This window comes from Musa acuminata, chromosome BXJ2-7 (assembly GCF_036884655.1).
Source record: "Musa acuminata AAA Group cultivar baxijiao chromosome BXJ2-7, Cavendish_Baxijiao_AAA, whole genome shotgun sequence".
Lineage (NCBI taxonomy): Eukaryota > Viridiplantae > Streptophyta > Magnoliopsida > Zingiberales > Musaceae > Musa > Musa acuminata.
Genome location: NC_088344.1, coordinates 1,089,563 through 1,115,240, shown reverse-complemented (window position 1 = coordinate 1,115,240; position 25,678 = coordinate 1,089,563). Strand labels below are relative to the sequence as shown.

Sequence of the window (25,678 nt, the reverse complement as noted above, 5' to 3'; positions counted from 1 at the left end):
GAGAGAGAGAGAGAGAGAGAGAGAGAGAGAGAGAGAGAGAGAGAGAACTTATGTTCTTCTCAATATAGTAGCCCTTGTTCTAAGGAACAAACCCATGCAACTGTCAGAATTTTAAGCTGAGGAGACATAAAAATCAATCATGCAGAGAAAGAAAAATAAAATAAAATCCTAGAGTTGAGTTCAACCCCCACCAACAAGCAAGCAAGCATGCATGCATACATACCACAAATACACTGGTCTTCCATTCAAAAGTTTGCCTGGGTCTCTTCCACAACCTCCTACCTAGTCCACACAACATCTGACCTGACTTAGCCCATTTGACTCTCCTGGTTGAACTCTCCAAACGCATCTCAATCACTGCAACCAGTAGTGCAGGTCACACTCGATCCATGTATTTTACTCTAGGATCGAAGTCTTTGCTTTAGTAATTACCCACTGCACTTCTTTTTTCATCCCATAAACATGATGGAAGTTAACATCCACAGAGCATGGTCTGATCTCTATTTCCTGTTGCAAGAAGAAGAAGAAGAAGAAGAAGAAAAGGTGTAAACAAGCAGATGTGGAGACTCCTACAACTTGCACACCAAGTCTCGGGTTCTGATCCGAGCTTGGCCGCTGTCGATCGGTCACCATCGTTTCGAATGATGCCAGAGTCGATTGCCATCAGCAAAGCTTCTGATAAAGTTGATCAGAACAGAGATGCAGTTTTGATCACTCCACACACACAGTTCATCTATTTGTTGGAAGAAGTAGTCATCAGATTAAACTTGCAGTGGTCATCTGCTTTGATCACAAATATAAAACTCAGCAAATTGTGTTTGTGATTCTGAGAGCACCTCCTCTGGCACACATCTCCTTCGCGCAAAGGATTCTCGATCAGATCACAAGAAAATATCACTTGTCCGATGAATAAATGGGAAGAAAAGAATCGACAAATAGGACTGGACTTGCTACTACGACAAAACAGCGTTAATAGACTGTGGTTCCTTGAGACACAAGGAGTGAATTCGGATGTGCATCAGACAGCCATCATCATTCGCACGAATTCCTCGTAATTCACTTGCCCATCTCCGTCCAAGTCGGCCTCTCTGATCATCTGATCCACCTCCTCGTCTGTTAACTTCTCTCCCAGATTCATCATCACATTCCTCAGCTGCGCAAGCAAGAACAGGAAAAGATTAGATGGCGGGCGAAAGGGGAGACGGAAGCGTCTTAACTATTACCTCGCTAGCTGAAATATAGCCATTTTGATCTTTGTCGAAGACCTTGAATGCTTCCTTCAGTTCTTCCTCCACATTAGTCTCCTGCAGAGAAGAACATGATCGATCGAACTGGCCACCGTATTCAAGAACATGACTTGCTGGTGACTTACCTTCACTTTTCTGGACATCAGATTCAAGAACTCCCCGAACTCTATGGTTCCATTGCCGTCCGAGTCTACTTCCCGGATCATTTCATGCAACTCCTCTTCGCTCGGGTTCTGACCCAATGATTTGATGACCGTGCCAAGCTCTTCCAGCGTGATGCACCCTGCGAAACCAACCAAAGGCAAAGGAACCATTGAGGAGCAGGTAAAACACGATGAGGTTGACACGTTAAGGATTCTTTTGATGGTCATAATTCTCTCCAGTGTTTATGTTGGAACAGGTCAAAGCAAAAGACTCCGGTGTTCCATGAGATTGGATTTTTGGACTCTGACCAGTTCATGAGCATGCGTTCCAGACAAAGGAACAATCCACATCGACTGCTACTTTTCCAAGATGAAACTTGCATGTTAATAATGTACACAACACTGGGGATCAAGATCTTCATTTTTCACAGCATCACAGAAAAATAGCTGCAGCATTATGTATGCACTGATCCATCTTATATCACTCAGGAAAAGACCAGAGGAAGCCAAAAACATGCATGCACACACCTTAAGCTCATAAGATTTGCAATCTATTCGACATAAACTGATTAATCATGAGACACAAAGAGAACAGAGGATCAAAAGAGCAAACCGTCTCCATCTTTGTCGAAGAGGCAGAAAGCTTCTTGGAACTCACTGATCTGCTCCTCTGTCAGAAGATCCATACCAGAAACTCTCTACGAAGAAGAAGAAGAAGAAGAGGAGGAGGATGATGAGTGGGGAAGTCCTCCGGGAGCTTTGGATGTTGGAATGGGATGAGTAGAGCCAACACCGTCTGCTGGCCTCTTTATAGGCCAAGGAGTCATTTTGACCCTGTCAAACCCGCGCAGTGATCGACAAGTCAAAGAAATGATCTTTTTCTTCTCACACAACTGATTCAAAAAGATTAAGATGAACAAGCAAAAAGGATCACATCGAACTCAAGGCAGTGGTGGTTCTCATTGAATGACCACCCTCTTTGTTTCCTTCCCTTCGTCCCCTTCTCTCCTGTTTCCATCTCAGGCATCTCTGCCATTGTTTAGGGGTCTGTCATCCTTCATGTCCAACTGTGAACAGCTGGAGTTTCGGGCACCGAGAAGACGGCAAGTGGAGGGGGGAAGACGTAACACAGTCCCAGCTTCGTTTACCGGTTATCGTTTGACAGAAATGCCATCCATGACCTCGTGAGCATCAAAGTTTGAATTGGCTTTCGGGAGTTCATAGATTCGACGGTCGCCGTCCATCAAAGATCTATACGCGAATATCAAAGCACGGGTGAGGACAAGATGGTCATTTTTGAGTGCGCAGTACGATGTCGTCGCTGACAGCAGCCGCCCACACGCGCTTTCGTTCCGGTCTCACGCGTCGCTTCGAGTTCGCCCATCACGCGCACGTGCGAAGCCACGCGTGTGAAGAGGCTGATCGGGGTTTGATCCGTGCCGCCCGGGGGCGGGGGACGTGGCCGTAACGTAATAACCGGAAACCCGATACCGAGATGGGAACTTTGGCAGGTACCGATCGTGTTTCGGGATCCGATAAGGATCCCGACCGAATCCGACCTAAAGCTATATGGATCCGACCCGTACGTGGATACCATCAATGACGACATAAATATCTCGATATATATTAAGAAAAATCTGAACTAATTTGAAACATATGAATATTTAGAATGCTTAATATATCGTTGATGTTCAACTATTTCCATCACATCGATTAATTAAGATGCACTTAATATACTTTTTTCTAGTTAATATTGGATGAGAAATTTTGGGTTAATCAGCACGAACTAATTTGAAATATACAAATATTTAAAGTATATAATTTTTTGAATGGATGTGAAAGTACCCAATATAAGGAGAGATCGGTTTGACGACAAAACTTATTTCATCGAAAATCTCATGCTTGTCGAGATAATTTTTTTTGTTATCGATCGTTAAATCTTCGAAAAGAATAGTGGTCTTTAATTCTCAATCTTGATAAGTTTATTGGTATACTATTGTCAAACAAAAAATTTTAGATATCAAATGTATGGTTGATGTTTCCAACCCTCTTAACTTTTTTTGATCTTTAGTGACTAGATGGCAATAATATTTTAGGTATGGAATAACAACAAAAAGGTATAGAAAGAAGGAAAGAGAGGATAATAAAATTGTAGTGCAAGATGAATCTGAATGGATTAATCCATGATTGTTGGTGATATGGGAAACAATCTGACTCTCAGCATAATCTCTCAGGCAAAATAATAAGATTTATTAAGCTGTTTTATATTGGAGTGAATCAAAGAGATGTATCAGTGTCCATCACAGAGAGAGACCTAAAACTCATTGTCCAATCAGATAATCTAAGCCTTCACATAACAATATTCCAGAATGAGCTTCTTCTTTTTGCTCTTCCTTTGTTGTGTGCATGCAAAAAGATGATCCAGAATAAGCCTCTCTTTTCTTCTTCTTCTCCTCTCCTCTTTTTCTATGTGGCAGAAATGAAATAGTTCCCTTCTTTTTTCTCCTAAACTGAAACCACATGATACCCAACATGAAGGTGATTATTTTTTTGTATCAGTAACTAGTTAAATATAACCTCAAGATGACAAATGCATTTGTATCAGTAAGAAAATATGAAGGCATGACACAGAGACCTACCACTAGCTGGCTGACATGGTAGAGCTTAAGAAAGCAGGGCATTAACTGTTTTATGCATGAAAATATGTTTTATAAACTTAGATAATATAATTATCAAAAAGCATAAAATGCATAATAATGACCAAGAAGACTGCATATTCTGTAAGAGGTTAAATTTGCATACCACACTGTCAAATCTGATGTGTTTTGAAGCTTTGTAAAATTGATGTCAGTCAGTGTCATATATTAAAATGAATAACACCGGCATGGCAAGTCATAGAACAATCTGTACCATTTCCTAATCATGACTCCCTCAGAGCAGTTCAACCTTGGCGACAAAGATCATAGAAACTCTGCGTCTGTGGATTATGAAAACATGGTGCTTATTTCTCTCATACAATGATATAAAAGCATGTACATGTCTTCTAGGTGAACAAAAATAAAATCTGCTAGCTGAGCACTGCCCTATTAATTCGCTAGAGATAATTACTTGAAATGGTATCACTGGAATCACATAAACAAACCAAAAGCCACTGTCAAATGAATCCAAAGAGAATCCACTTCCTCAAACCATGCAAAGTCAAGAGCTAATTAGAAAGGAAGCATAGCTAAGAAGAATTTAGGTACCTCTGCATTGAGAAGTTAAACCATATTTACTTGAAAAACATTTCACTATTTTAGAAGATCGTTAGTACCAGCTCATACACCGTGCCGTGAACAGCTCAGGTTCATTTATAGTCACAAAATGTTCAATTGATTTCAGGAAAACTACTCAATTTCATTCAAAAAGTTTAATCATATTGCATATAAAAGAAAACAAGATTAAAGCTATCTAAAAATTGCAGGGTATGATGAATTCGCCTGCCATTACAATAATTCTTTCTCGATAACAAATGATAAACTCTATAAAGTTGATCAGGAGGTGATCTTCCGAAAGATAGAGATGTACCTAACATTGTTCAACCTTGTAGCAGTATGACGGTAAGTAGTTAGGGCTCAAAGAACTTCAGTAGATAATAGCTGCCTCAAGTGAAGTAAATGCTCTTCGTTAGAAATATTTAGTGAGAGACGAAGATTTGTTAGAAGTGACTCCTGTTCCCAACTCAAAGGACCGGATGCATATAACGCTTGCATGGTAGATTGATATGCATGTAGCTCTAATTCGTGAATACTGGCAGCTAACTTGTCTCCAGAAATCCTTTGGCTCTCTCGCCCACCTTCATGTGGGCACAAAGACATGACATGATCAAAAGTATTTCTGGCAATATCCTTGGTATGTCTTCTACTATTTTGATTAGCGGTTTCTATTATATCATTACCACTACAACTAGCAACAGAGCATTCAGCAATCTCTTCAGTAACCTTTGTAGGTACTGCAGATGAATTTCTGAAATGCGCATCTGATGACACCTTATCAGCTTCTATCTGAGTATACATATTTATTCTGTCTCTAGCAGATTTAAGGAGTGTAGCATTTTCACGAACTGTAGATTTTGAGAATGTAACACCATCTAATTTTCGTTGCAGTGTTCTTCTGTCAAGCAGGTTATAAACTTCATTTTTTGAACTAGCCTTCCTTTTCTTGCCGGTGCCTCTTATCTCATCATCATGAATTGAGACATGCTGGGGTTTGAGATGCCCCTGCAGAGTTCTCTGAGGATAAATACAGCCAAAATGATTTCCATTAGTTTTTAGTGCAAAGTTAGGTTATTGACAAACAACTTAGTGTATTACAATGTATTTGGAGATAGAAGGCATATAACAACAGTGAAACTGTTCATAAAGTATCTACCAAGAGAAGGTAAACATAAATGGATAAAAAACAGATATAGTTGTTACATAATGAAAGAAGCACATAAAGAGAGGAATAAATTGTTCAAGCATAAAGAGCTACTAAAATCTACCATCAAGTCTATACCATCAAATATAATTGCTATCTATCTCTCAAAAGACAAAAAAGTTCAATTGCTCTCTCATGCATTAATATAATTTGGATGAGGGACTGTTCTTAGTTGAGCATAAAAAGAACAGATACTTCGTCTTCTTCCAGAAAGAAGAAGTATTTAAGATAGCAAGGATCCACAAAATGACCTGTTTAGCTGGTGGGATATTTTCCAACCACAAAATATCAGTTTTAGTTACCCTAGCTCGAGACATCAGAGTGACCAAAGCAATCCAACATTGTATTCAGGATATCCATAATCCAGAGTAACATACTCATGGCAGTTGGCAACGTCAGTATAACCAGGTGGTCTTCTTCACTAAGGAAGAGCACTCAGTATCTCATAGTCATGAGTTCCAAGCCACTAATCATGATTCCACTTATCCAGCTTTAAGTAAAACCAAGAATCACACTTCAACCCTTGTTTATGTCATAATGGACGAAGTTACTAAACATATTTAAGACGAAGTCTTGTGACACATGCTATTTGTTGCTGTCAACATTTTGAGGCACAAGTCTTATTTATAATTGCACCAAGGATCACCCTTAAGCAAATTCCTATCTACTACATCAAGTTTAGTATAAATAGGTCTGAACATATGTACAACTTTACAAGCACAAAGAAAAAAAACGAAATTAAAAGTTAGCTGAAATAGAAGGTTAAGAAGAAATTGCAAAATAAAACACTCAATATTTTGTCAAACAGGATGATGGTTAGCAAATACCCTCTCAGATCACAAGGAAAGCTTTATGAGGCATAAGATCATTATACTTGATGGATTGTAGGTGCTAGTTAGTTAGGAAAGAACATACTTAAAAAAGTGGTGTATTAGATGTATAGCTGTTCATATGAAGGTCCAACATTATCAAGAAATGTAGAACTAGAAATCGTATTCACAAAACATAAGGTCTGTTCTACAAATAAAAAGAGGGAAATTCATTTATAGCGGGTTTGACATATTCAAAGAAGACTTGATTAGATATGAGTCAGTTTATACTCAAGGTAACACAAGAGATAAAGAAGAAACCAAAAGGAACTTGATTTTGCAATTGAATCTTCTAGTGACAACGGATTAACAGAGCTCATATGAAGTAAATTATCCAATTAGACATCAAATAGCTGGTATTAAGACATGTTAGGAAGCTTGCCTTCTTTCTTTCAGATGGCAAGCATATGACCTACAGAAATTCAAGATAATACACTTTAATGAGGAAATGCAGAACATGAAGATGTACCTTGAGTTCACTGTGCTAATATTTTGGAAGTAAAAAAAGATAGAAAGATTAAAAAATGTATATTTTATAAACACCATCTAGGATGCTATTAACTTCAAAGCAACCAAGTTGATAACGCCATGAAGTTTAATTCAAAGTTACAAGAAAAGCAAAGAGCATGCAAACTATGTAGATATCACAAGAACCTCTTGCTCTCATATATTAGAATTGTATCTAACCATAAAGGCAAACCAAAAAGTGAAGGGAATAAAATAACATAAAAACAAATGACTAGTTAACTTTATGCAATTGAAGCGTGAACTTAAATCAGTGAATTGTATCATATCACAAATTCACATGAAAAGCTCAAAGGAAGGGAATAATAACAGGCCTGAAAGAAAAAGTTGATCAGAGGTAGGTGCAAATCATTTACCTTGTTGATCATAACCCAGTGGTTGTTCTGCCAAGCTCGTCGAGACCTCAGATTAGATACATGGAACTCTTTAAGCTGGATCGAACCAAAGATTTTGGTCACAACATAATCATCACTGAGGACCTTAGCAATCTTTCCCACCCTCCAAGAATGTCCATCAAACACCTCAACAATGTCGCCAACCATCCAATGCTCCGTGCCAGGAGCATGGGGAGGGCAAGGCCTGACATCTCTTTCATGCACCTTTTCTATTATGGGCCTTCCATCTGGAGTTGCAGATAGCTCACATCTTACAGCACACTTATCAACATCAACCGATAGAACTTTTGAAGGGAACCAGGAGCCATATGGCTCCTCATTTCTTCTAAAGACCTCCACCCAATCACCTTCTTTGAACTTCATTACTCCCTGCAAGATCCAGAATGATCAGTCAGAGATGGAATCAACAAATAACTCGAGCACCGAAAGCAATCAAATCAAGCAGAATACCGTAGCATTCCAATGTCGTGACACGGAAATCTTTTTATCCAGACGAACAGCACAGAACATATATCAGCATGCCATCCTCGCCTTTCATCTAAAGATGCCAATAAAAACAACCAAATAAGCAGAGTATTTCACTAGTATCCCCGCTAATGTAAATCCTCAAAAAAGACAGTCGATGATGCAAGAAAGTTGATTCCGGAAACTGAGAAAAACCTTCAGAAAGAAAGGATTCCAAGAATTGAGACAATCTTGGAGATGTAAAACCTAGGAACCACGAAGTTGGGACCTAAAAACAATTCAAATTAAATGAGTATTCGCCAAAGATGTCAACTAGAAACGAATGAGAGAAGTGAAAAAGGCTATGAGCTAGCATCGAACTACCAGCACTAAGAAAAAGGAAACGGGGAGCATCAAAGCCTACCAAATTCCCAAACCCAGTAGAAACAATCCGTCCAAGAAAAGATCTTTAGGGGCTTCGAGGAAATAACAACAAAAACCCATCACCTTTGCCGGATGAAAAAAACCCGCAGAATCGCATCAAAGGCATCACCTTTCCGCCAAACAAAACATACCAAGTTCGGATTTTGGACTGGGAAACAAGAAGGGGAGCAGGATTGGGAGCGACAGAGGGGAAAAGACGGAATCTTTTGCGCATTGTGGGTCGCCCCGGAACAGGAACAGATTTGAGGATTATCCAGGAGAGCGATCGGAGACTGACCTACGGCGGTTGAGGACGGATACCAGCGCTTGAATTCGGGGGACCACGACCGCTTATTCGACGGCGTGCTGGTTTGATCCAAAGATAGCTGTTTCTGATCACATCAGAGATCAAGAGAGAGAATGAGAGAGAGAGAGAGAGAATGGGAGAGAGAGATTGCCTCTTATTTTCTTCCTCTACAATAATCTTTTGTGTTACTTTTATCTGCGGTTCTTTATATAGTTCGAACACACAGTATCATTTAAATATTTTTTTTGCATGATGAATTCTCAGGAAAATTATTGAACTTTCTTTGTTTTTGGCAAAATACTCTTATTTTTTTCCTTTTTCCCTTTCGGTGCGTTGTTAATTGTCTTCTTCCTTTCATTGAATAAGTTCATACCATATTTTAGACCAATTCACGATAATTTTATGTTAATAAAAAAATAAAATAATATATATATATAATTAAATTCTTTGAAATTATTTTTATTTTTATTTTTTTTTATTTTAAGATGACAAAGCAAAAGGAGAGAGAGAGAGAGAGAGAGAGAGAGAGAGAGAAAGAGGTTTTGTTGGGTAGTGCAATAAATCAAATTGAAATAAAACAATGATATTGATTTTTTGAGGTCAATAATAGGAAGGGAAGAAAAATTGAGGTAGAAGATGTGAGTTAGTTGGTCCAGTGCGTGATCAATCAATGAATGCACTACCACTGGAATAAGACCCTGTGATTAGGTTCAAACCAATTTTTTCTGTCGTCGATGTGATCAGATCCCCACCAAAAAAAAGTTTAGAGACTAAAGAATTCCACTTGTTCAAGCCTCCACGTTAATCTCTTCCCACCACAAAAGAAAAGGTTTCTATAAGAAACATTTAACCAATCATATGATGATGATGATGATGTTGATAAATCATCAATCCTGTCATATCATCAACGAACCTGTCACATCATCATCAAGTTCCAATCCGGTACGCCATTAACATTCGGATCGTAAGGCCCAATCTATGGTCCTTGAAAGTGGGTCGGTCTGATCAAATTTGACCTTATAATCATCATGATTAGATTCGTACGTGACGATGAAACCAATTCAAAACATTAAGGATGTGGAGTGCAACAAAAATTCGCAAGCTCACTGTTCATCATAGCTAATGTAGATTCAAAGAAACTCTATTTTCAAATCAAGAGAACTAATTTAGATTAGTCATGGTAATCTCAACTAAGTTCGAAAAGTTAATGCAACAATACTTCAGGATTTAAACAACTCTAAGACAAAGACTTTGTCGGGTGCCTCACGACTTAGATAATTTTAGTACTAATTGCTTTTAATACCACCCTATAGGCAAAGAATAGATCATAACTTCAAAATCCCAATGAGATTGACATTGACGAATTGGAACTGAAAACATCATGATAATATTGTGTGCTATGAATGAATGAATTGTGGTCACAATAAAATGTTGCCAAAGAACAAGCTAAACATTTCATGTGGTCCGGGAGATGGAAGAAGAATAGACCTGAAGCCAACCAAGGAAATGCAGTAAGTAGACAATAGGGATAGGATGCTAGCAGATTGTGCAGCAAGAGAGTCTCAAAAAGATAGATATGCAAATCTTGTAGATTGGATAGGATGTCTTGTTCAGACAAAGGCTTCTAATATTCTGAGTACCAAAAATATTTATTTTACCTCCAGCCAAGCGTGACTCATCTGACATGCCAGATGCTGTTATCAACACAGATTAAAAGAAGAAAACATAAAGATCAGTGTCTTAAGGAAAATTAAAGCTAGCAAAAAAATGAGCAGGAAGTTTTCTTTTTATTTAGTATTAAAAGGAAATGAAAACTCGTTTCCTTCTCTTTGTTTGTATTGTTGGAAATGCACAACTTATTTTTGAACAGATATATCTTGAAAAGAGATAAGAAGTTAGCTTTTTTGTAAGGAAAATAAAATCCAAAAAGAAAAAGAAAGCTAAGTTGTGTTAGCACTATGAAAAAGTAAACACAGGTAATATTCATGGGAAAAAAAGTTATCATAATTCTCATTTCTTCTATCAAACAAAGTATTTTTCTACATGAGAAGTTCTATAGGAGATCCAAGTATTTTGGCTGAAATATTGTTCTGGTCCCAAGATTAGACATACATTCATAGGAAGATGAGGAGGAAATGATACCTTGAAAGTAGAAAGAAAGAGAATGGAAGAGGAAGGGATGGCAAGAACTCTCTCTCTCTCTCTCTCACAGCCATCATTTTGTTCTGGCGAGGAATACAAACTTCACAGGAGGAATAGGCTGAGCAACCGACACTCAACTTTAAGGGTAATATACAATGGCAAATTGACAAACACTAGTTGGGATTAACAAGTAACTCATTCATGCCCCCTCTACCATCCTCCGGCAAAGAAGAAACAATACAGGCATGTAGTTCCACAATGGTAGGAACTAAAAATCAATCACCTGGAAATGAAGCAAACCATAACCAAATCAAGCTTTACATTTGATTACCTTCACTTTGCAGATGGCATTATTACCCTATCAATATCACCAAAACGATTTTTTCCACCCGAGTGGTGATCATGAAAACTTGTGTATTTTATTTAACCAACTCTTTATGCATGAATAGTTCAACAAAGAAATTATCTGCTACCAATAGAAAATTTTAGAATCTATCAAACCCAAGCTCTAGCAAAGCAAGAAACCTAAGGCCTAAATGACCCAACAATCATGTCCATAGGTGTTCTTACTCGATGCCATGATTAAGCCGATAAAAAAGAAAAACAGAATTTGATTCAAAATTTCTTGTAAATAAATGCCTAATGCTGATCGCCAAATACTCACTGTGTCACACCTAGCCACTTGGAGAAGTTGTCAAACTCTGCATAATCACTATCTGAGATCATGGTCTTGTACCATGCCCGTCCAGCAGCCTTGACTGCAGCAGCTTCTTCCTGAGAGAGGGAAAAGAATCATAAGGTTATGGAGTTATACCGAGGTAGAAGCCAAAGGTATATAATCTTTATCAACAATTGACTATCCAGCTACAATCGTATCCTAACAAGATTCTGACATCACCAAGAGCATTTCATCGTGCATCGAGTCGTCCCATACTCTCCAGTTCAATGTTCCCAACTGTAGCCAATCATCAGTGAAATATTGAGTCACAGCTAAATACCATGACGCACACAGGGACATACCTGTTGATTAATTCGGCATTAAACCCTTCACCTGTCCAAGTAACTACCTCCCTAGAAAGGCATTCTTGAACGTCTCGACACCAAAAATAGGAAAGGTACCAATCACTTACCAAGCATATTTCACCTTATAAAAATTCTCAGGGTTACTGCCTGTGCTATAAAGAGGGATCAACTCAAAACTCATGACCACAATATTTCAATCTCTATCTATTCCACAAGTAAACTAAAAATAAAAAGGAATGTCAAAAGCAATTTCTACTTAATATCCCCTTCTCTCCATTACCTTTTTTTTCCTGAGTCCCATAAACAAGAATCTTTAAAAAACAGTCCATGGAAAAAAAAGTATTTACTGCTATTTATTACTAATACACAACCAGAATGACCAGGGGCAAACAATAAACTGAAGCCTAGCAAATCAAGCAAAGTTAAGACAGATTTAATCTGATTGTATAACTTATTGGTCAGGCTTAAACTTCATCAAGCAACAACTATTTTATGACCAAAACATAAAAATCGATTGTCTAAAGCCTGTTGAATGGTTATACCATGCGCTAGTTGCAAGAGGTGACCCAGATAGTATTCATGCTGCAAGGAAAGTTAGAGAACCCTAGGAAAATTGTCCTTAAAGTAATGACAAGCTAACAGCCTGCTTTTAGTTTAACTAAAAATATTATCCTGCATGGCTTAATGGTGAAAAAGAAGCATACAGCTCCACTCAACTAGGCTCTTAATTTAGCTGGGATCACTGCCTTACACAACTCAATGGTAAAAAAATATACACGTCTGACCCCATATAGTTGGGCATATAACAGCTTGTAAAAAATGCATGATATCCAAATACCTACGTCACAATTAAAATGCAATCTCTACTAGCAATCAGCCTGTCATCATGGTACTCTGTGCTATCAACGTGCCGACATAAATATAACAGCATTTGTCTAGGATCTCTACTAGCAATCAGCCTGTCATCATGGTACTCTGTGCTATCAACGTGCCGACATAAATATAACAGCATTTGTCTAGGATCTCTACTAGCAATCAGCCTGTCATCATGGTACTCTGTGCTACCAACGTGCCGACATAAATATAACAGCATTTGTCTAGGCTAGGAAATGTCAGCCTTAAAAACACTATAATAAAATTTGACATGTTTGAGGTTTGACATATCCACGAATGCATGAGTGGTAAAAATTAGCTACTCCAATCATAGTGAATCAGGCTTATATCTTGCAATTCAGTGGCAATGAAATTTTGTTTTAGAAAATGAAAAGGCAAGAAGCAAAGAGCATATGTAGAAATTGCTTCCACACAATAAGCAGAAAACATGAAGTAAAAGAGCTACTATATTTTCCAAAAATTCAGATCTTAAAAATGAGTTGGTCAGATCAAAGTTGATCAAGAGAATATGTAGGCACGAAAAGATTAGAGAGTATATCAACATAATTGAAAATAAAAAGGATCACATACAAAGGATTCAAAAAATATATCCACAAAACACTAGGCCGACGCATGCAAGTTGAGGCATCATATAGAACGAGTTCTCGATCAAACTTTTCTCTCTTATCCTACCAACGAACATATAAGTTTGTTAATCACAGCTGTGAATTCAACCTGGTATTTTCTAATTAGTCCCAAAAGCATGTTGTCATTAGCATCTCCTAATTTTCCTCCACCTTATCAATTGATGTTGATTCTAACTGCTTCAGCTACAAGGATATCCTTGTAGAAAAATATGATAATCAAAGATCATCCCAGACTAACTACAACATAAAAAGATATGACCCACGTGTCAAAGTACTGTCCAGTCTTTGAGCCTCCCAAGTGTCAATAAGAATTAAGAGATAAAGATATACCTAACCCAATTATGTTATTGCATTAAAAAAAATTCAAAACAATACAACCTTTATACACCAAATAGCCTAAAAAAAATACTCTGCCAAACAGTTCATAAGACAGAAACCAAGATCAGAATTAGCTAACAAGGATATATGATCAAAATTGACAGTATCAACATATCAGATCAACAAAATATGAATCAAATAAGATAATATTTGACACTGAACATTCTTACAAATAATTAAATATAAATTTTTAAAACAAGAAGTATAAAAAATAACATTTTGTAAGAAATACATTTAAAAGCATATATAAAATCTCAAATTGTCTAATCAAAATTTTGAAACAAATTTTAAATCTAAAAAATTAAATAATCTTCCTCCATTTATTTTTAAAAAATATCTAAAAACTCAAAGCATATAATCACAATTTTAAAATAATTTTAACATTTAAATTTTTCATCAAAACAATATTTTTTTAACATTTCAACAAATTTTGTAATTCACTTCTAATTAATTTAGCAATAAAACATTTTAAAAATATCATTGCAACAAAAATTTCTAAAAAAATTAAAAAAGGATATTTTTCAGTCAGTTGCTTCCCCAAAACTTTCTGATTCTGACTCTCTCATCATGTTTGTTTTTTTATTTATTTCGTTCAAGCATTGACATAAAGCTCAAAGGAGGATGCATAGTCTGCTAGAATTGGAAGATTTTAAAGGATTCTTTTGTAAACACTGTTATAGAGAATGTAATCAAGCAGTTCATTTGGACACTAGACAGAATCGGGTAGATCTGATGTATTCGGAAGAATAGGTTTCCTTCAGAGTCAGTCTCCATTTTGTATGCTGACCTCGACAGGTCACTTTTGAGATGAAGGCCTAAAAATGTTATTTTGGAAGCCAAAAAAGAACTCCAGTCCACATACTGTGCTCTAAGTAACTAGGTTTTGAACTCCTAATCTCTAGACTATGCCCATTGCAGTCTTTGAGGAATCTCCAAGAAATTTTTTGAAAGCTCATTTTAAGACTTATAAGGGAGATGTCAGGAAACCCCCCCCAAATACCCCTTTGTCAGCAACAGCTTTCTCGCCTCTTCTTGATGGCGTGAGTTAAAGATGATGGAATCAAATGCTTCAGACAAGGATTTTTTATGTAAGCATTCAACGGGACCATCTGATAAGGCAATCTCTCCCTTCTTTTTTCCCCCTCCTGCTCACCTTCCCCTTTTCATCTTCTTTCGAAGTTTCCCACTCTTCATTTTCACCCAGAATCCAGCCACAATATGTGGGAATGATGAGAAATCAGCCAAAACTGGATTAGATCAGACACGACTGATCTCGCAAATAAAGGGCTAATAAAACAGCTACTACAACTAACCAAAAACACAAAACAAACCGAAATTTACTAAAAATTAATAATAAGCATATCCTATGTTACTGTCCTCTTCTTCTATTAGATCTAGGACTTCTTTCTCCATTAGACAATCACCACAAAAACTTTCCAAATTCATCACAATAAATTTCTGATCCAAATTGTACACAATACATGATGTTGTTAGTGAAAATTGGACGGCACCCTACAGGATGGACAATTTGGTCATGATGAAGATCAGCCAATGCGGGTTTTATGCCAGAATACACCCACAGGTCTACTAGGACTGATCTCACTCAAGCAAGGTGAAACTCCCATCAAAACACAAACTAGGAGGAAGACACTGAAAACATACAAGAATAAGCTCCACAATAAAGCATAAAATAAAAGAATTAAGCAAAATAAATAGCTGTAGTAAAAATATGCAGTATATCAGAATATAATAGCAAAGCACCACCAAATAGAACAGATCCCAACAAATTAGATCATATCAGAAGATAACACTTGAATTTTAGTACCTTGGGGAGCTGAGTCCTCTTCTTGTCGAGCTTCTCCTTCTTGGCCTTGACGCGCTGCGCCTCAGCAAGCAGAGCCATCCTCCTGGCAGTCTTCGCATATGGGTTCAGTTTCAGCAGCGTGTAGAGATTCTTCAGCGGGTTCTTCTTCAGAGTGCGCCTCTTCACCTCCTTCTTGATCGGCCGCACCACAGACTGCACCTCGTCTGAGTTGATGATCCTCGACAGATCAGCATTCAACATCTTTGGCCGTGGTAGCACGTACCCCTTCTTCTTCTCGGATGGCTTATCGAAGGTACCGAACACCGAGTCCAGCTTCTCGAAGGCTGATTTGGTCCAGATGATGAACCGGCCGATGTGGCCTCCGGAAGCCAACTTCAGCAGGTTGAGGCGCTCGACATTGGCCACATCGACTCCAGGAATGTTGCGGAAGGCTTTGACGATCTTGGAACCCTCGGTGCCATAGACGATCAGGGGGCCTTTACGCGAGATGTAGCGTCGGTTACGCATCTTCCCCTTGCCAGGACGGATTCCTTGGCTGTCCTTGGCCTTCTCGGCATCTGGGAGGGCGCCGATCTGCTTGAGAATCTTGATGGCCGAGGCAGTCTTCTCGACGCCCTCAGCGGAATCAGAGACCACGAGGGGCAGCTCGGGGACAGACTCAATGCGGTGACCGCGGGCGAGAACAAGGGAGGGGACAGCGGAAGCGGCGAGGGCGGAGGCGACGGCGTAGCGGCGCATGTTGACGTTCACGCGGCGGTGCCAGCGGCGCCAGGTCTTGGTGGGGGCGAACATGCGGCCGCCGCGGCACATGTTGCCGAAGGCACCCTGGCCAGCGCGGTGGGTTCCGCCGCCTGGCACACGGGGGATACGGGAGACGGCGCGGCCAGTGCCCCAGGACTCGGCCGAGGTCTGGTGACCGGCGAGCTTAGAGACAGCGTAAGGCTGACGTCTGTTCTTAGAGAGGTTGTCGTGCACGAAGCGAACGACGTCCGGGCGAATCGGCACCTTGAAGGCGTCAGGGAGGGGGACGGCGGCGGGCGCGTCGGTGGCCATGTCGCCCTCGAGGGGCTGCACGGTTACGAGCGGCCGGACTGCGGCAGCCATAGGACGAGGGTGGCGACGGGTACTGGGGTTAGGAGGAGGCCCGAAATAGGGTTCGGAGCTGGAAAGGGAGACGACCGCACGCGGCGGGAGAGTGTTAACCAGTTTATATAGGAAGGTGGTGTAGGGTAGGGTTTTGATCTCGACCGTAGGTTGGGTTCTGATCGATGATGCAGCCTCATCCACCGATGTGCTAGTGCAAATGGTTACGTGGGCCCGGCTGAGGGCCATGTACGCTTATGCCACGTAGGCTCATGTACACATCTATAGGTTTAAAATAACATGTTTGCCCCTCCATATTTTAGTGTGTGTGTATATATATATATATATATATATATATATATATATATATAATATAATGTATAATTTGAAATATTTAAATCCTCAATATATGTCATTCTCCTTAGTATCTGTCCAGTAAACTCAAGTTAACCACAATTAATAGTAGCTTGCAATGAGTTCAAAAAAGTACCAAAATTTCAAACATACCTTGTCATTTTCACAAATTATTTGACTCTTTGCTTCCTAAATTTAAATTTAGAGAAGCTGACACAAAAATGATCAATATATGAGAGAAACATATGTGATAATTTCAAGGGGATATTACTGTCAATTGGATTATATTCAATACATCAGGAGAACTTGTTCATATTTTACAATTCTATACCACTGTATAACTGGTATGAAACTTGAAACAACTGCAATATTATGAATACAACAACCTTGGAGCCTCAGTTACAAGCTATCAGATTCTATATGACAATTCTATGAATGTTAATTACACACAAAAAAAAAAAAAGAACAAGAATCATCAACCCAGCTTCAAAGCCTCCCTAAAACCCATACTGAAGGTAGTCTGCATCCCTTTCTTGCCAAATCCATCGTTTCCATTTTGCATCATGGCCACAAATTCATTGTAATCTACACGTCCATCCTGCGGAAAAGGAAAAAGATTTGAAAAATGAGCAGATTTTTCATCTCTTGATGTAAGTTTGGAACAAAAAACAAACAACAGATATGTTCAAATATATAAAGTTTACATTATTTTGATCCACTTCTTTGATCATGTCATCTAGGTGCACGGCTTCTACACCTAATTCTTCACAAGCCTGCTGCAGCTCATCTTGAGTTATGTAACCACTTCCATCCTTGTCGAAGTATGAGAAAGCAGCAAACAAGTGATCCTCCCTCTCTATCTTGTTTAGATGTAAAGTGGCAGCAATAAATTCACCATAATCGATTGTCCCGCTGTTATCAACATCTGCCTATAATTTTCAATTTTGCAGCCAACAAAGGAATAAGCAAAGATGAGAAAAAAACAATACTAAGCTCAGACACTGAATGAACTCCTCCCTCCACAAGGTTTGCACGAGAAATTAATTATTTTCTTTAGAGAAGGAAGTGCCCATCCACAGGGCAAATCAACATCTTAAATTTTGGTTTTATTCTCCATAAAAAAGAAGATTACAGTGAATGACATAATGTAAATCATCTTCTGAAGAATCTAAACTATTAGTGCACCATATAGTCATCTTATCTCAGCCAGTATTAAGCATGTTGGTTAAAACTGCAATATATTTGGATGTTGTGATAATTGCAATTCTAAAAATACCATGAATATCATATCAACAACTCTTGGTGGGAGTAAACAAAATTGCATTTGTTACCTGTGCTTAAAGGTTGTTTATGCTTGGTAGAGTTCAATATACCTATATAATTGTCTACAAGTATTGCAGATTGTATCATACTGGATGAATTGAATATCATTTAGCATAAAAGTTCTTGTAGCCTTGTTTAATCCAACGATTAAATTACTAAAAGAATGAAATTTTTGACAGTAAATTTCAGCTATTAAAAACACATTATGCCAGCTTGCAGATTTTAAGAATACCTACCGCCTGCATAAGAGCATAAACTTCTGACTCCTTGAGACAAGCACCAACCCTTTCAAATCCAGCCTTGAGTTCTTCAAAGGTAATATGTCCACTATTGTCTGTATCTATCATCTTAAACATCTCTTTAAGGCCAGCAATTTCATCCTCAGAAAGATGTTCAGCAATAACCTATAGAAGGGGCATATTTAGAGAGAAGCAATGGATAGGAGGAAAAAAAAGGGGAGGAAAACAGATTGTATGTAGCATAAAACAATTAAATCATTGTAGACAAGATAATAGAAACCAAAAGACTAACAGAATTAAGCATATGAGTTAGATTTTATAGTTCGGTATAAACAAAAAGTTAGAGGGCAGACTTTGGTACAATGGTAGATTGCTCCTTTATGACTTAGAAAATCTGAGTTGAAGGTACGAAAACAACCTCTTAGACATGAGGCTGAATACATTGACCATCCCCACGAATGCATCCTTTATAGAGAAAAGGTTGAGCCAAAAGCTAAAGGAGAATGTATTAACAAATTATCAAACAGGTAGGCCCAAAACAAAACATGTCAGGAAAGACTAACAATTTTCAATAGAATGCTTATATACTTCTACAAGTTTCTTTTAACACAAGCCAGGCATCTAAAACCTTACTACAGAAAAATCAGCATCAGTTACCGGTGGTCATTCTTAAAGAGGAGGGTGAAGATCTCAAGATGACAAGCGTGATTCATCAATCTGGACCAAGGGCATGATTATTGAGCCCACTTATGACCAATTCAAAAATACTAGACTTGTAAAAACATATAGCAAGTTGCAAAATTCAGCAGCCTTAGCCAGTGTGACAGTAAGCATGCATAATAAGTCCATCTAATCATCACAGCCAACTTCAAGCAAAAGGTTTGTCTTTATCAGAGTTAAAGACAAATTTGTTCTGCCGATCTGTTCAGCAATTCATAACTATGCATCTAAAGTAGTATCAAATTATTTTCCAAGATCATGACTTCTAAAGCTTACTCTGATAGCCATCTTTTTGAGTTTGTTCATTGCAGAGAATTGTTTCAAGCGAGAGAGAACTGCAGAATCCAGAGGCTTATCAGGAGCCACTCCATCAATCTGAACCCAGGGATGACCTGGAAGGAACAGCTTCAGTAATTTAAATCACCACAGAGCTGAACCATCAAAATTTTTTAACAAACAATACATTTCATGATAGGCCAACTAGTTGGCAAGTCCATTAGAGCTTTCCAGCTTCTTTACAAATCTGGGTAATGATATTAATTCGAGTACCAAATTAGGAAAGATCAAATGGATAATCAGAGTCAAAACCTAGGTTCACCCATTAAACTTCAGGGCAAGTGATTGTTTCGGTCATGTTACACTGTCACCTCTGAGATATGTTAATGCAATAAAAAAGAGACCATGCTAAAGGCACATCATGAATTTTCTCTCTTGGAACTGTTTCCGAAAGTTCTGAGTCCTCTGATAACAGTGAATACTGTCTAAACTGAAGTAAGAGGAACTTACATAGAACTTGATGGGCAGTCAACCGCCTCCTGGGGTCCTTAACAAGCATTTTTCTTACCAGATCTTTGGCACTTTCTGAGATGCTAGGCCATGGATCTGACTGAAAGTCGAGTGAGCCATGTAAAACCTCCTCAAATATGCCTTGCTCAGTCTCTGGGCATTATGTAAATTACAGTGCATATTATTTGAGGAGGTCATAGATAAATAAGTTCTTAGACAGTATTAACTAGATTTGTCTGTATAAACAAACAAATATATATGGTAATTTATACAAATATATAGTTACAAACTATAAGCTAACATAAGTAAAATGTAAAATCCTCACCAGCCCAAAATGGAGGGACGCCACTAAGAAGAATATAAATGATCACCCCGGCACTCCAGACATCAGCAGCTGGACCATACATTTTCTTCAGGACTTCTGGTGCAACATAGTAAGGGCTACCAACCACATCAGTGAATATTTCTCCTGAAAAAGACGATCTGTCAATTAGTAGTTTCTCCCAAAAAAAGTCCAATCTCTTAAGAAAGAAGCAAATAACATATGCAGCTCATAAAATTAAAGCAGAGTGGAAGTGATTTTCCTATATGGTCACATATCCTGCTTTCTGCTACTGCAAGACATGCCATATTCAAGCATTTAATACAACAGAGATTCACTTACTTGTATCTGAATTCTAGAAATTGAATTATGTTGGGACACACATGATGCTGTCATACTTTTGGAAATGCCACATTAGCAGAAACTTGAAATTTTGTATAACACGCTGGAATAGAGGCTGATATGCAGTCACGGCCAGTACAAACTACTATAAAGCTAAAATGATGATGTTTAAGAACTTATTGATTCCATTGGATTGTTGTTATAGACAATAGACTAGATCAAGTATGTGACTGGAAAGAGTATTCAAAACACATACAGTGTGATATATCGACATTTCATGCTTGAAACCAGAGTCTAGATGCATGGTGTGTTAATTCACAGTTTTGCTAGACATGTGTCATGTCTAATTGAAAAAGGATGGCACAATGAAGAAGGTCCCTACCAATGTGAGTCTGTGAAGAGTCAATTTACACAATCTCATCCTTATGATAGAAAGGTTGTTCTAATGGCACAAACTTTGGTCACCCAAAATGTGAAAAGAGCAACCTTCTCTTCAGCTCCATTCAGGTACCTTGGTCTAATCTAACATAACGGAAAAGTAGTATATCACAGTCTGCATGGATGATGAAGCGAAGCCATCTAAATCTAAATTTAGTGGAGTTAACACAATCTTGCATCTGGACTTTCTGATTGATGTCACATGCAGCTGTGTTCATTCATGGCTTATTTAGAAATGTATAATTTTCTAAAAGCTAAATCTTCAAGAAAAACCAAGTGTCTCACAATTCAAGATGTATCCTCATACAAAAGCTTCTGTGTTAACTTTCAGAGGATCTAACTCGATCCTTCCTTCCACATTTCAAAAAAAAAATTCAGGAGTCCCTTCCATAAAAAACATTCAAATCTTACAGAACCATGCTGCTAGCACGACCAATGACTCTTCATATCCATGCATCCCTTCAAACCTACACTAGCTTACAAATTCTTTTCACACTGCTTTTGTCCTCTTAATGCCAGATTATGATGCATATGAATTTCTAGTGCAGATAAAATTTAAACTTTAAAATAAAGAAGCCACAGGCCAGAATATTACACTGCAATAAGTGTTCCACATTTAATAAGTTAATTAACTATTGAATATCGTTTGTTCTCCACTGAAATGCTGAAAAGAAAGTTAAATCACATGCTTTACTAGACAAATTTTCTGTTCTTGCCATTGATTTGCATTAAGATCCCCACAATATTACCCAAATGGATGATTCTACACAAACTCCTCCAATCATTCACTTATGATGGTGGTCATTCTTGAAAGAAGAAATATGCTCTGCTTAGTCAAGACCTAGCCGGACTATGCTACACTAAGGGAAGCCTCACTGGAATTTAATTACAGTAGTCGTCACATGCAGGCACTGACATTCGTCTAATGTTTAAAAAATCAAATTTCCAATAAACACTTTAAACAGTACATATAGTAGAAGGGAAATACAAGATGCCTAATAGAAGGGAAATACATGTTGCCTAAGAGAGAAATCAGTTTGCTCTCTTTGATTATTCCATTGTAACCAAAATGAAGCTTTTGGTTTTCCAGTTACTTGAAGCAAAATCTAACCAAATGAAATAAAGAAAATGAGTCACAAACTGAAATTCTCAAAGGAGTTCAAGCTTGAAATGCCAGTTTGACAAATCCTTTCACAATAAATATGCAACAATGAAAGACATATATTTTCTGAAGGTAAAAAGAATTACATGAAGTTGTAAATATATCAAGAAAGTGAAGGTAAGGAGGCTACACTAGGAAATATCAAATTGAGGTAAATATTTATATTTAGCCACTGAATCAAAATTTCAAAATATTGTATTAAGCTTATTAACGTGAAAAGACCTATGCAGTCAATCCCGAATAGTTAGACATTATGGCTGAAGGAAGAAGATCCTTAACACTTGAAAGAAAGGATATACATGGAAGAACCATACAACAAATAGGACAGAGAGAAGAGAAAAAAAGATTACCAAAGTTCACTAATTGTTTTTTCACTAAGTTATATAGATAAATTCATGTCGAAGACTCCTCTGATATTCAGCAAAGGAGAATGCTTTTGTGTCTCCATCCCCAATCTAACTACGTTCATAAATTTGTTGATACCCCTAGTTGTGCCCAAGAAGGTGTGCCAAAGAAAGAGGCAGCATTCCATACCAAAGATCCACATTTATTTGTAACAAGTGTGTACGAGAGAGAGAAAGAGAGAGAGAAAGGTGGGGAGGGAAAACAAGGGAGAAAAACAAACACGGCCGAAATCTGCTTGTTGTCCCTATCCTATATTTCACCAAGCATTGTTTATATAGTTCAGATAGAAGTCTTGAGCAGTACAAATGTGCAAAAGGTATCCCCAACTAAGCCTAAAGCAAGTTAAGCTGATAAGCAAATGCTGTAAATGAGATATATGTTAACGACCATGGTTAAATAGGGTTTGTCAGAGAATTTTCAACTTCTTGCTTTGCAGCTTACCTATTTAATTAGGTTTATAGCATCTAGCCTTATTCTCCATTTCGACCAACGCTGACCATCAAGCAAGCTCCTAACTACTGTCATAAAGGAGCCATTAAATTTTGAAACTAGAGAACTCTTGACCTTTTAAGTTTTAAATGAGTTTCCTAAGGTTTCAATAGTTACCAATTGCAGAGTGGAAGTGGTCTGAAACTTCTCATATTGCATGAAAAGATGAACAAAATAAAATGCAGACAAATCTAAAAAATATTTAGTCGTTATTTTCTCCCCACAACTTGGCCCATGGTTTTGCACATCCATTGTACCGAATCACAAAAGGCCATGAACTAAAACAATAACAGATATTGAGGATCACAGTGTTCTTTGGTACAATGAGGTGTCAATTAAATTATCAAATATTTCAAGAGCAAGAACATTTAAAAAAGATGCATCTGGAGCTTCATATCTAAAGACAAAAGAAACAAAGATCAGAAGAAGAAGAGTGCCTGGTTTGAAGAAAATTGACAATCCAAAATCAATAGTCTTAAGAGGTGCATCCTCCATTTGGTTGACAAAAAGAAAATTTTCAGGCTTGAGATCACGATGCATGACTCCCATCGAATGACAAGCTTCCACGACTCCCACGATCACCCTTGCAAGCTCTGCAGCCTTTCTTTCTGTGTAATGCCCCTTCTGGATTATCCTATCAAATAACTCACCCCCAGCACACAACTCCATAACTACATGAACAGCCACGGCATCTTCGTAGGCCTCTTTGATGGAAATAACATTCGGGTGACCAGACAGATGATGCATTATCTGGATCTCCCTCCTAACATCCTCCACATCCTCCTCTGTCGTCAACTTCCACTTCAAGATGGATTTGCAAGCATATTCCTTTCCGGTTGCCTTCTCGACACAGAGATACGTTGTCCCGAACTGCCCCTGCCCAAGCTTGCGTCCTAAGCTGTAAATCTCCTTCAAATTCTCAGTTTTGCTCTTCAATACAAAGTCTGCCTGAAGTCCAGCCGCACTAGAGGCTCTCCTGATATGGGTGGGCTTCTTGGGTTGGTCCGTAGGATTTCCATGAGGTGCCGGGTTGGCATCTGCTTCAGGGACTTTGGACGGCTTTGTCTCTTCAATCAAAACCGGTTGGGGAGCATCGGTAACCGGTTTAGATGGTGTAGCTGCTAGAATAGCTGAGGTTCCCTCGCCAGTGGCCTTGCCATGCTCAGCTGGAAGAGGATCCTTGTTCGTTCGGTTACGCCAGAGAGTAGCCGATACTGATTGAAAGAAGCCATTCTTCGAGAGCCTCGGCCCAACGCATATATTCCCCATCCGATTCCACAATCAAATCTCCCGTGGATCCCTCTTCGACATTGGCTCGAACATCTCCCGGACGTATTCACACGTCTAAATTCCAAATGCTGCGCCAATCGAAATCTCCATCTAGAGCTGCAACTCCGACGGAAACACACATAAAAATCGGATCGTGCGCACAAATACACATGCAAAATTCGATTTTTACACAATGCAAACAAAGGACGAGGAACACGAACGAAGGGGAGTTGCAGGGAAGCTGACGCCTTTGGGAAAGAAACAACGAGACAACGGATCCAAAAACAAGGGAGCGAAACTCCAACAGAATCCTAAATATCCCTCGGCCAGTGGAAATGGGCCTGATCCTGCATCGAGTCTTGATGATTCGATGCGAGGTGGAGGCGGTGTCTCGTCGGAGAGAGAGATGGGAAGGAGGAGAGAGGGCGCCTAACGGTCCACGAACGGTCCGGAAACCGCCGGTTCTCCGTCTCTTGGACTGCCTCGTTTTGGTACCCATAACAACAACGCCTGGTTGAGTAAATTTTCATATATATATATATATATATATATATATATATATATATATATATATATATATATATATATATATATATATATATATATATATATATATATATATATAATATTATTTTGTTATGAGAAAAAGAATTAATTTTGATTTCAGGATATTTTGGATATGATTCGAAACACATCTTACAAAAGAAACTCAAAATGTAGGGTTTTTCTTGATAAATCGTCCATTTTTTTCTTAGAAGTATCTTTGAATGGTATATTTATATTATTAAGTAAAAAAACATTGTTTTGATAAATAATAACAACTTCTAAAATAATAAAATTATATATCTGTTATATTGCATGTGACAGTCTATTTAAATTTAATTATTTTTTAAACTTTTCCTTTTTGTTTCAATCTCATGATATTTAAATATTCAATCATATATATATATATATATATATAATTGAATATTGAGGGAAAATAACAAATTACTTGATTGAAAGGCTTCCTAAATGTCCAAACTAAGCATGCCTTAGTTCCGAACTTAG

The 25,678-nt window shown here is 38.2% G+C and overlaps 4 protein-coding genes across 12 annotated transcripts; all 4 read right to left on the bottom strand.

Annotated features, from left to right (window-relative positions):
* Window positions 1–736: 736 nt before the first annotated feature.
* Window positions 737–2,365, bottom strand: LOC135616515 (calmodulin-like protein 11). Its single transcript, XM_065115785.1, has 4 exons — window positions 2,004–2,365; window positions 1,373–1,530; window positions 1,224–1,304; window positions 737–1,153 (listed from the first exon to the last, which is right to left on the bottom strand). Exons 1-4 carry the CDS (start codon window positions 2,074–2,076, stop codon window positions 1,019–1,021), a joined length of 447 nt encoding a protein of 148 aa, XP_064971857.1. The 5' UTR covers window positions 2,077–2,365; the 3' UTR covers window positions 737–1,018.
* A 1,253-nt stretch (window positions 2,366–3,618) lies between these two features.
* LOC135616514 (uncharacterized) lies at window positions 3,619–8,995 on the bottom strand. Of its 7 annotated transcripts, XR_010488359.1 has the most exons (7): window positions 8,506–8,796; window positions 8,298–8,370; window positions 8,088–8,175; window positions 7,599–8,006; window positions 4,958–5,661; window positions 4,193–4,367; window positions 3,619–3,900 (listed from the first exon to the last, which is right to left on the bottom strand). XR_010488359.1 is itself a non-coding variant. In XM_065115784.1 (5 exons), exons 2-4 carry the CDS (start codon window positions 8,145–8,147, stop codon window positions 5,005–5,007), a joined length of 1,125 nt encoding a protein of 374 aa, XP_064971856.1. In that variant the 5' UTR covers window positions 8,148–8,175; window positions 8,803–8,995; the 3' UTR covers window positions 3,622–3,900; window positions 4,958–5,004. The 7 variants fall into 7 exon arrangements, 2 of the variants coding, with proteins under 2 accessions (XP_064971856.1, XP_064971855.1); XR_010488360.1 differs by lacking the exon at window positions 8,298–8,370 and having other exon boundaries at window positions 8,589–8,796; XR_010488362.1 differs by lacking the exon at window positions 8,298–8,370 and having other exon boundaries at window positions 8,657–8,796.
* Window positions 8,996–10,254: 1,259 nt separating this feature from the next.
* Window positions 10,255–16,875, bottom strand: LOC103990933 (large ribosomal subunit protein uL4). Of its 3 annotated transcripts, none has more exons than XM_065115779.1 (3): window positions 15,700–16,875; window positions 11,618–11,727; window positions 10,255–10,505 (listed from the first exon to the last, which is right to left on the bottom strand). In XM_065115779.1, the coding sequence occupies exons 1-3, from the start codon at window positions 16,801–16,803 to the stop codon at window positions 10,487–10,489; spliced, it is 1,233 nt and encodes a 410-aa protein (XP_064971851.1). In that variant the 5' UTR covers window positions 16,804–16,875; the 3' UTR covers window positions 10,255–10,486. The 3 variants fall into 3 exon arrangements, with proteins under 3 accessions (XP_064971851.1, XP_064971853.1, XP_064971852.1); XM_065115781.1 differs by lacking the exon at window positions 10,255–10,505 and adding an exon at window positions 10,798–11,236; XM_065115780.1 differs by lacking the exon at window positions 10,255–10,505 and having other exon boundaries at window positions 11,351–11,727.
* A 493-nt stretch (window positions 16,876–17,368) lies between these two features.
* On the bottom strand, window positions 17,369–25,117 carry LOC135616512 (calcium-dependent protein kinase 10-like). The gene is made up of 8 exons (XM_065115778.1): window positions 24,853–25,117; window positions 23,800–24,748; window positions 20,530–20,673; window positions 20,205–20,357; window positions 19,695–19,810; window positions 18,696–18,863; window positions 17,841–18,065; window positions 17,369–17,734 (listed from the first exon to the last, which is right to left on the bottom strand). Exons 2-8 carry the CDS (start codon window positions 24,629–24,631, stop codon window positions 17,612–17,614), a joined length of 1,761 nt encoding a protein of 586 aa, XP_064971850.1. The 5' UTR covers window positions 24,632–24,748; window positions 24,853–25,117; the 3' UTR covers window positions 17,369–17,611.
* Between the last annotated feature and the right edge of the window lie 561 nt (window positions 25,118–25,678).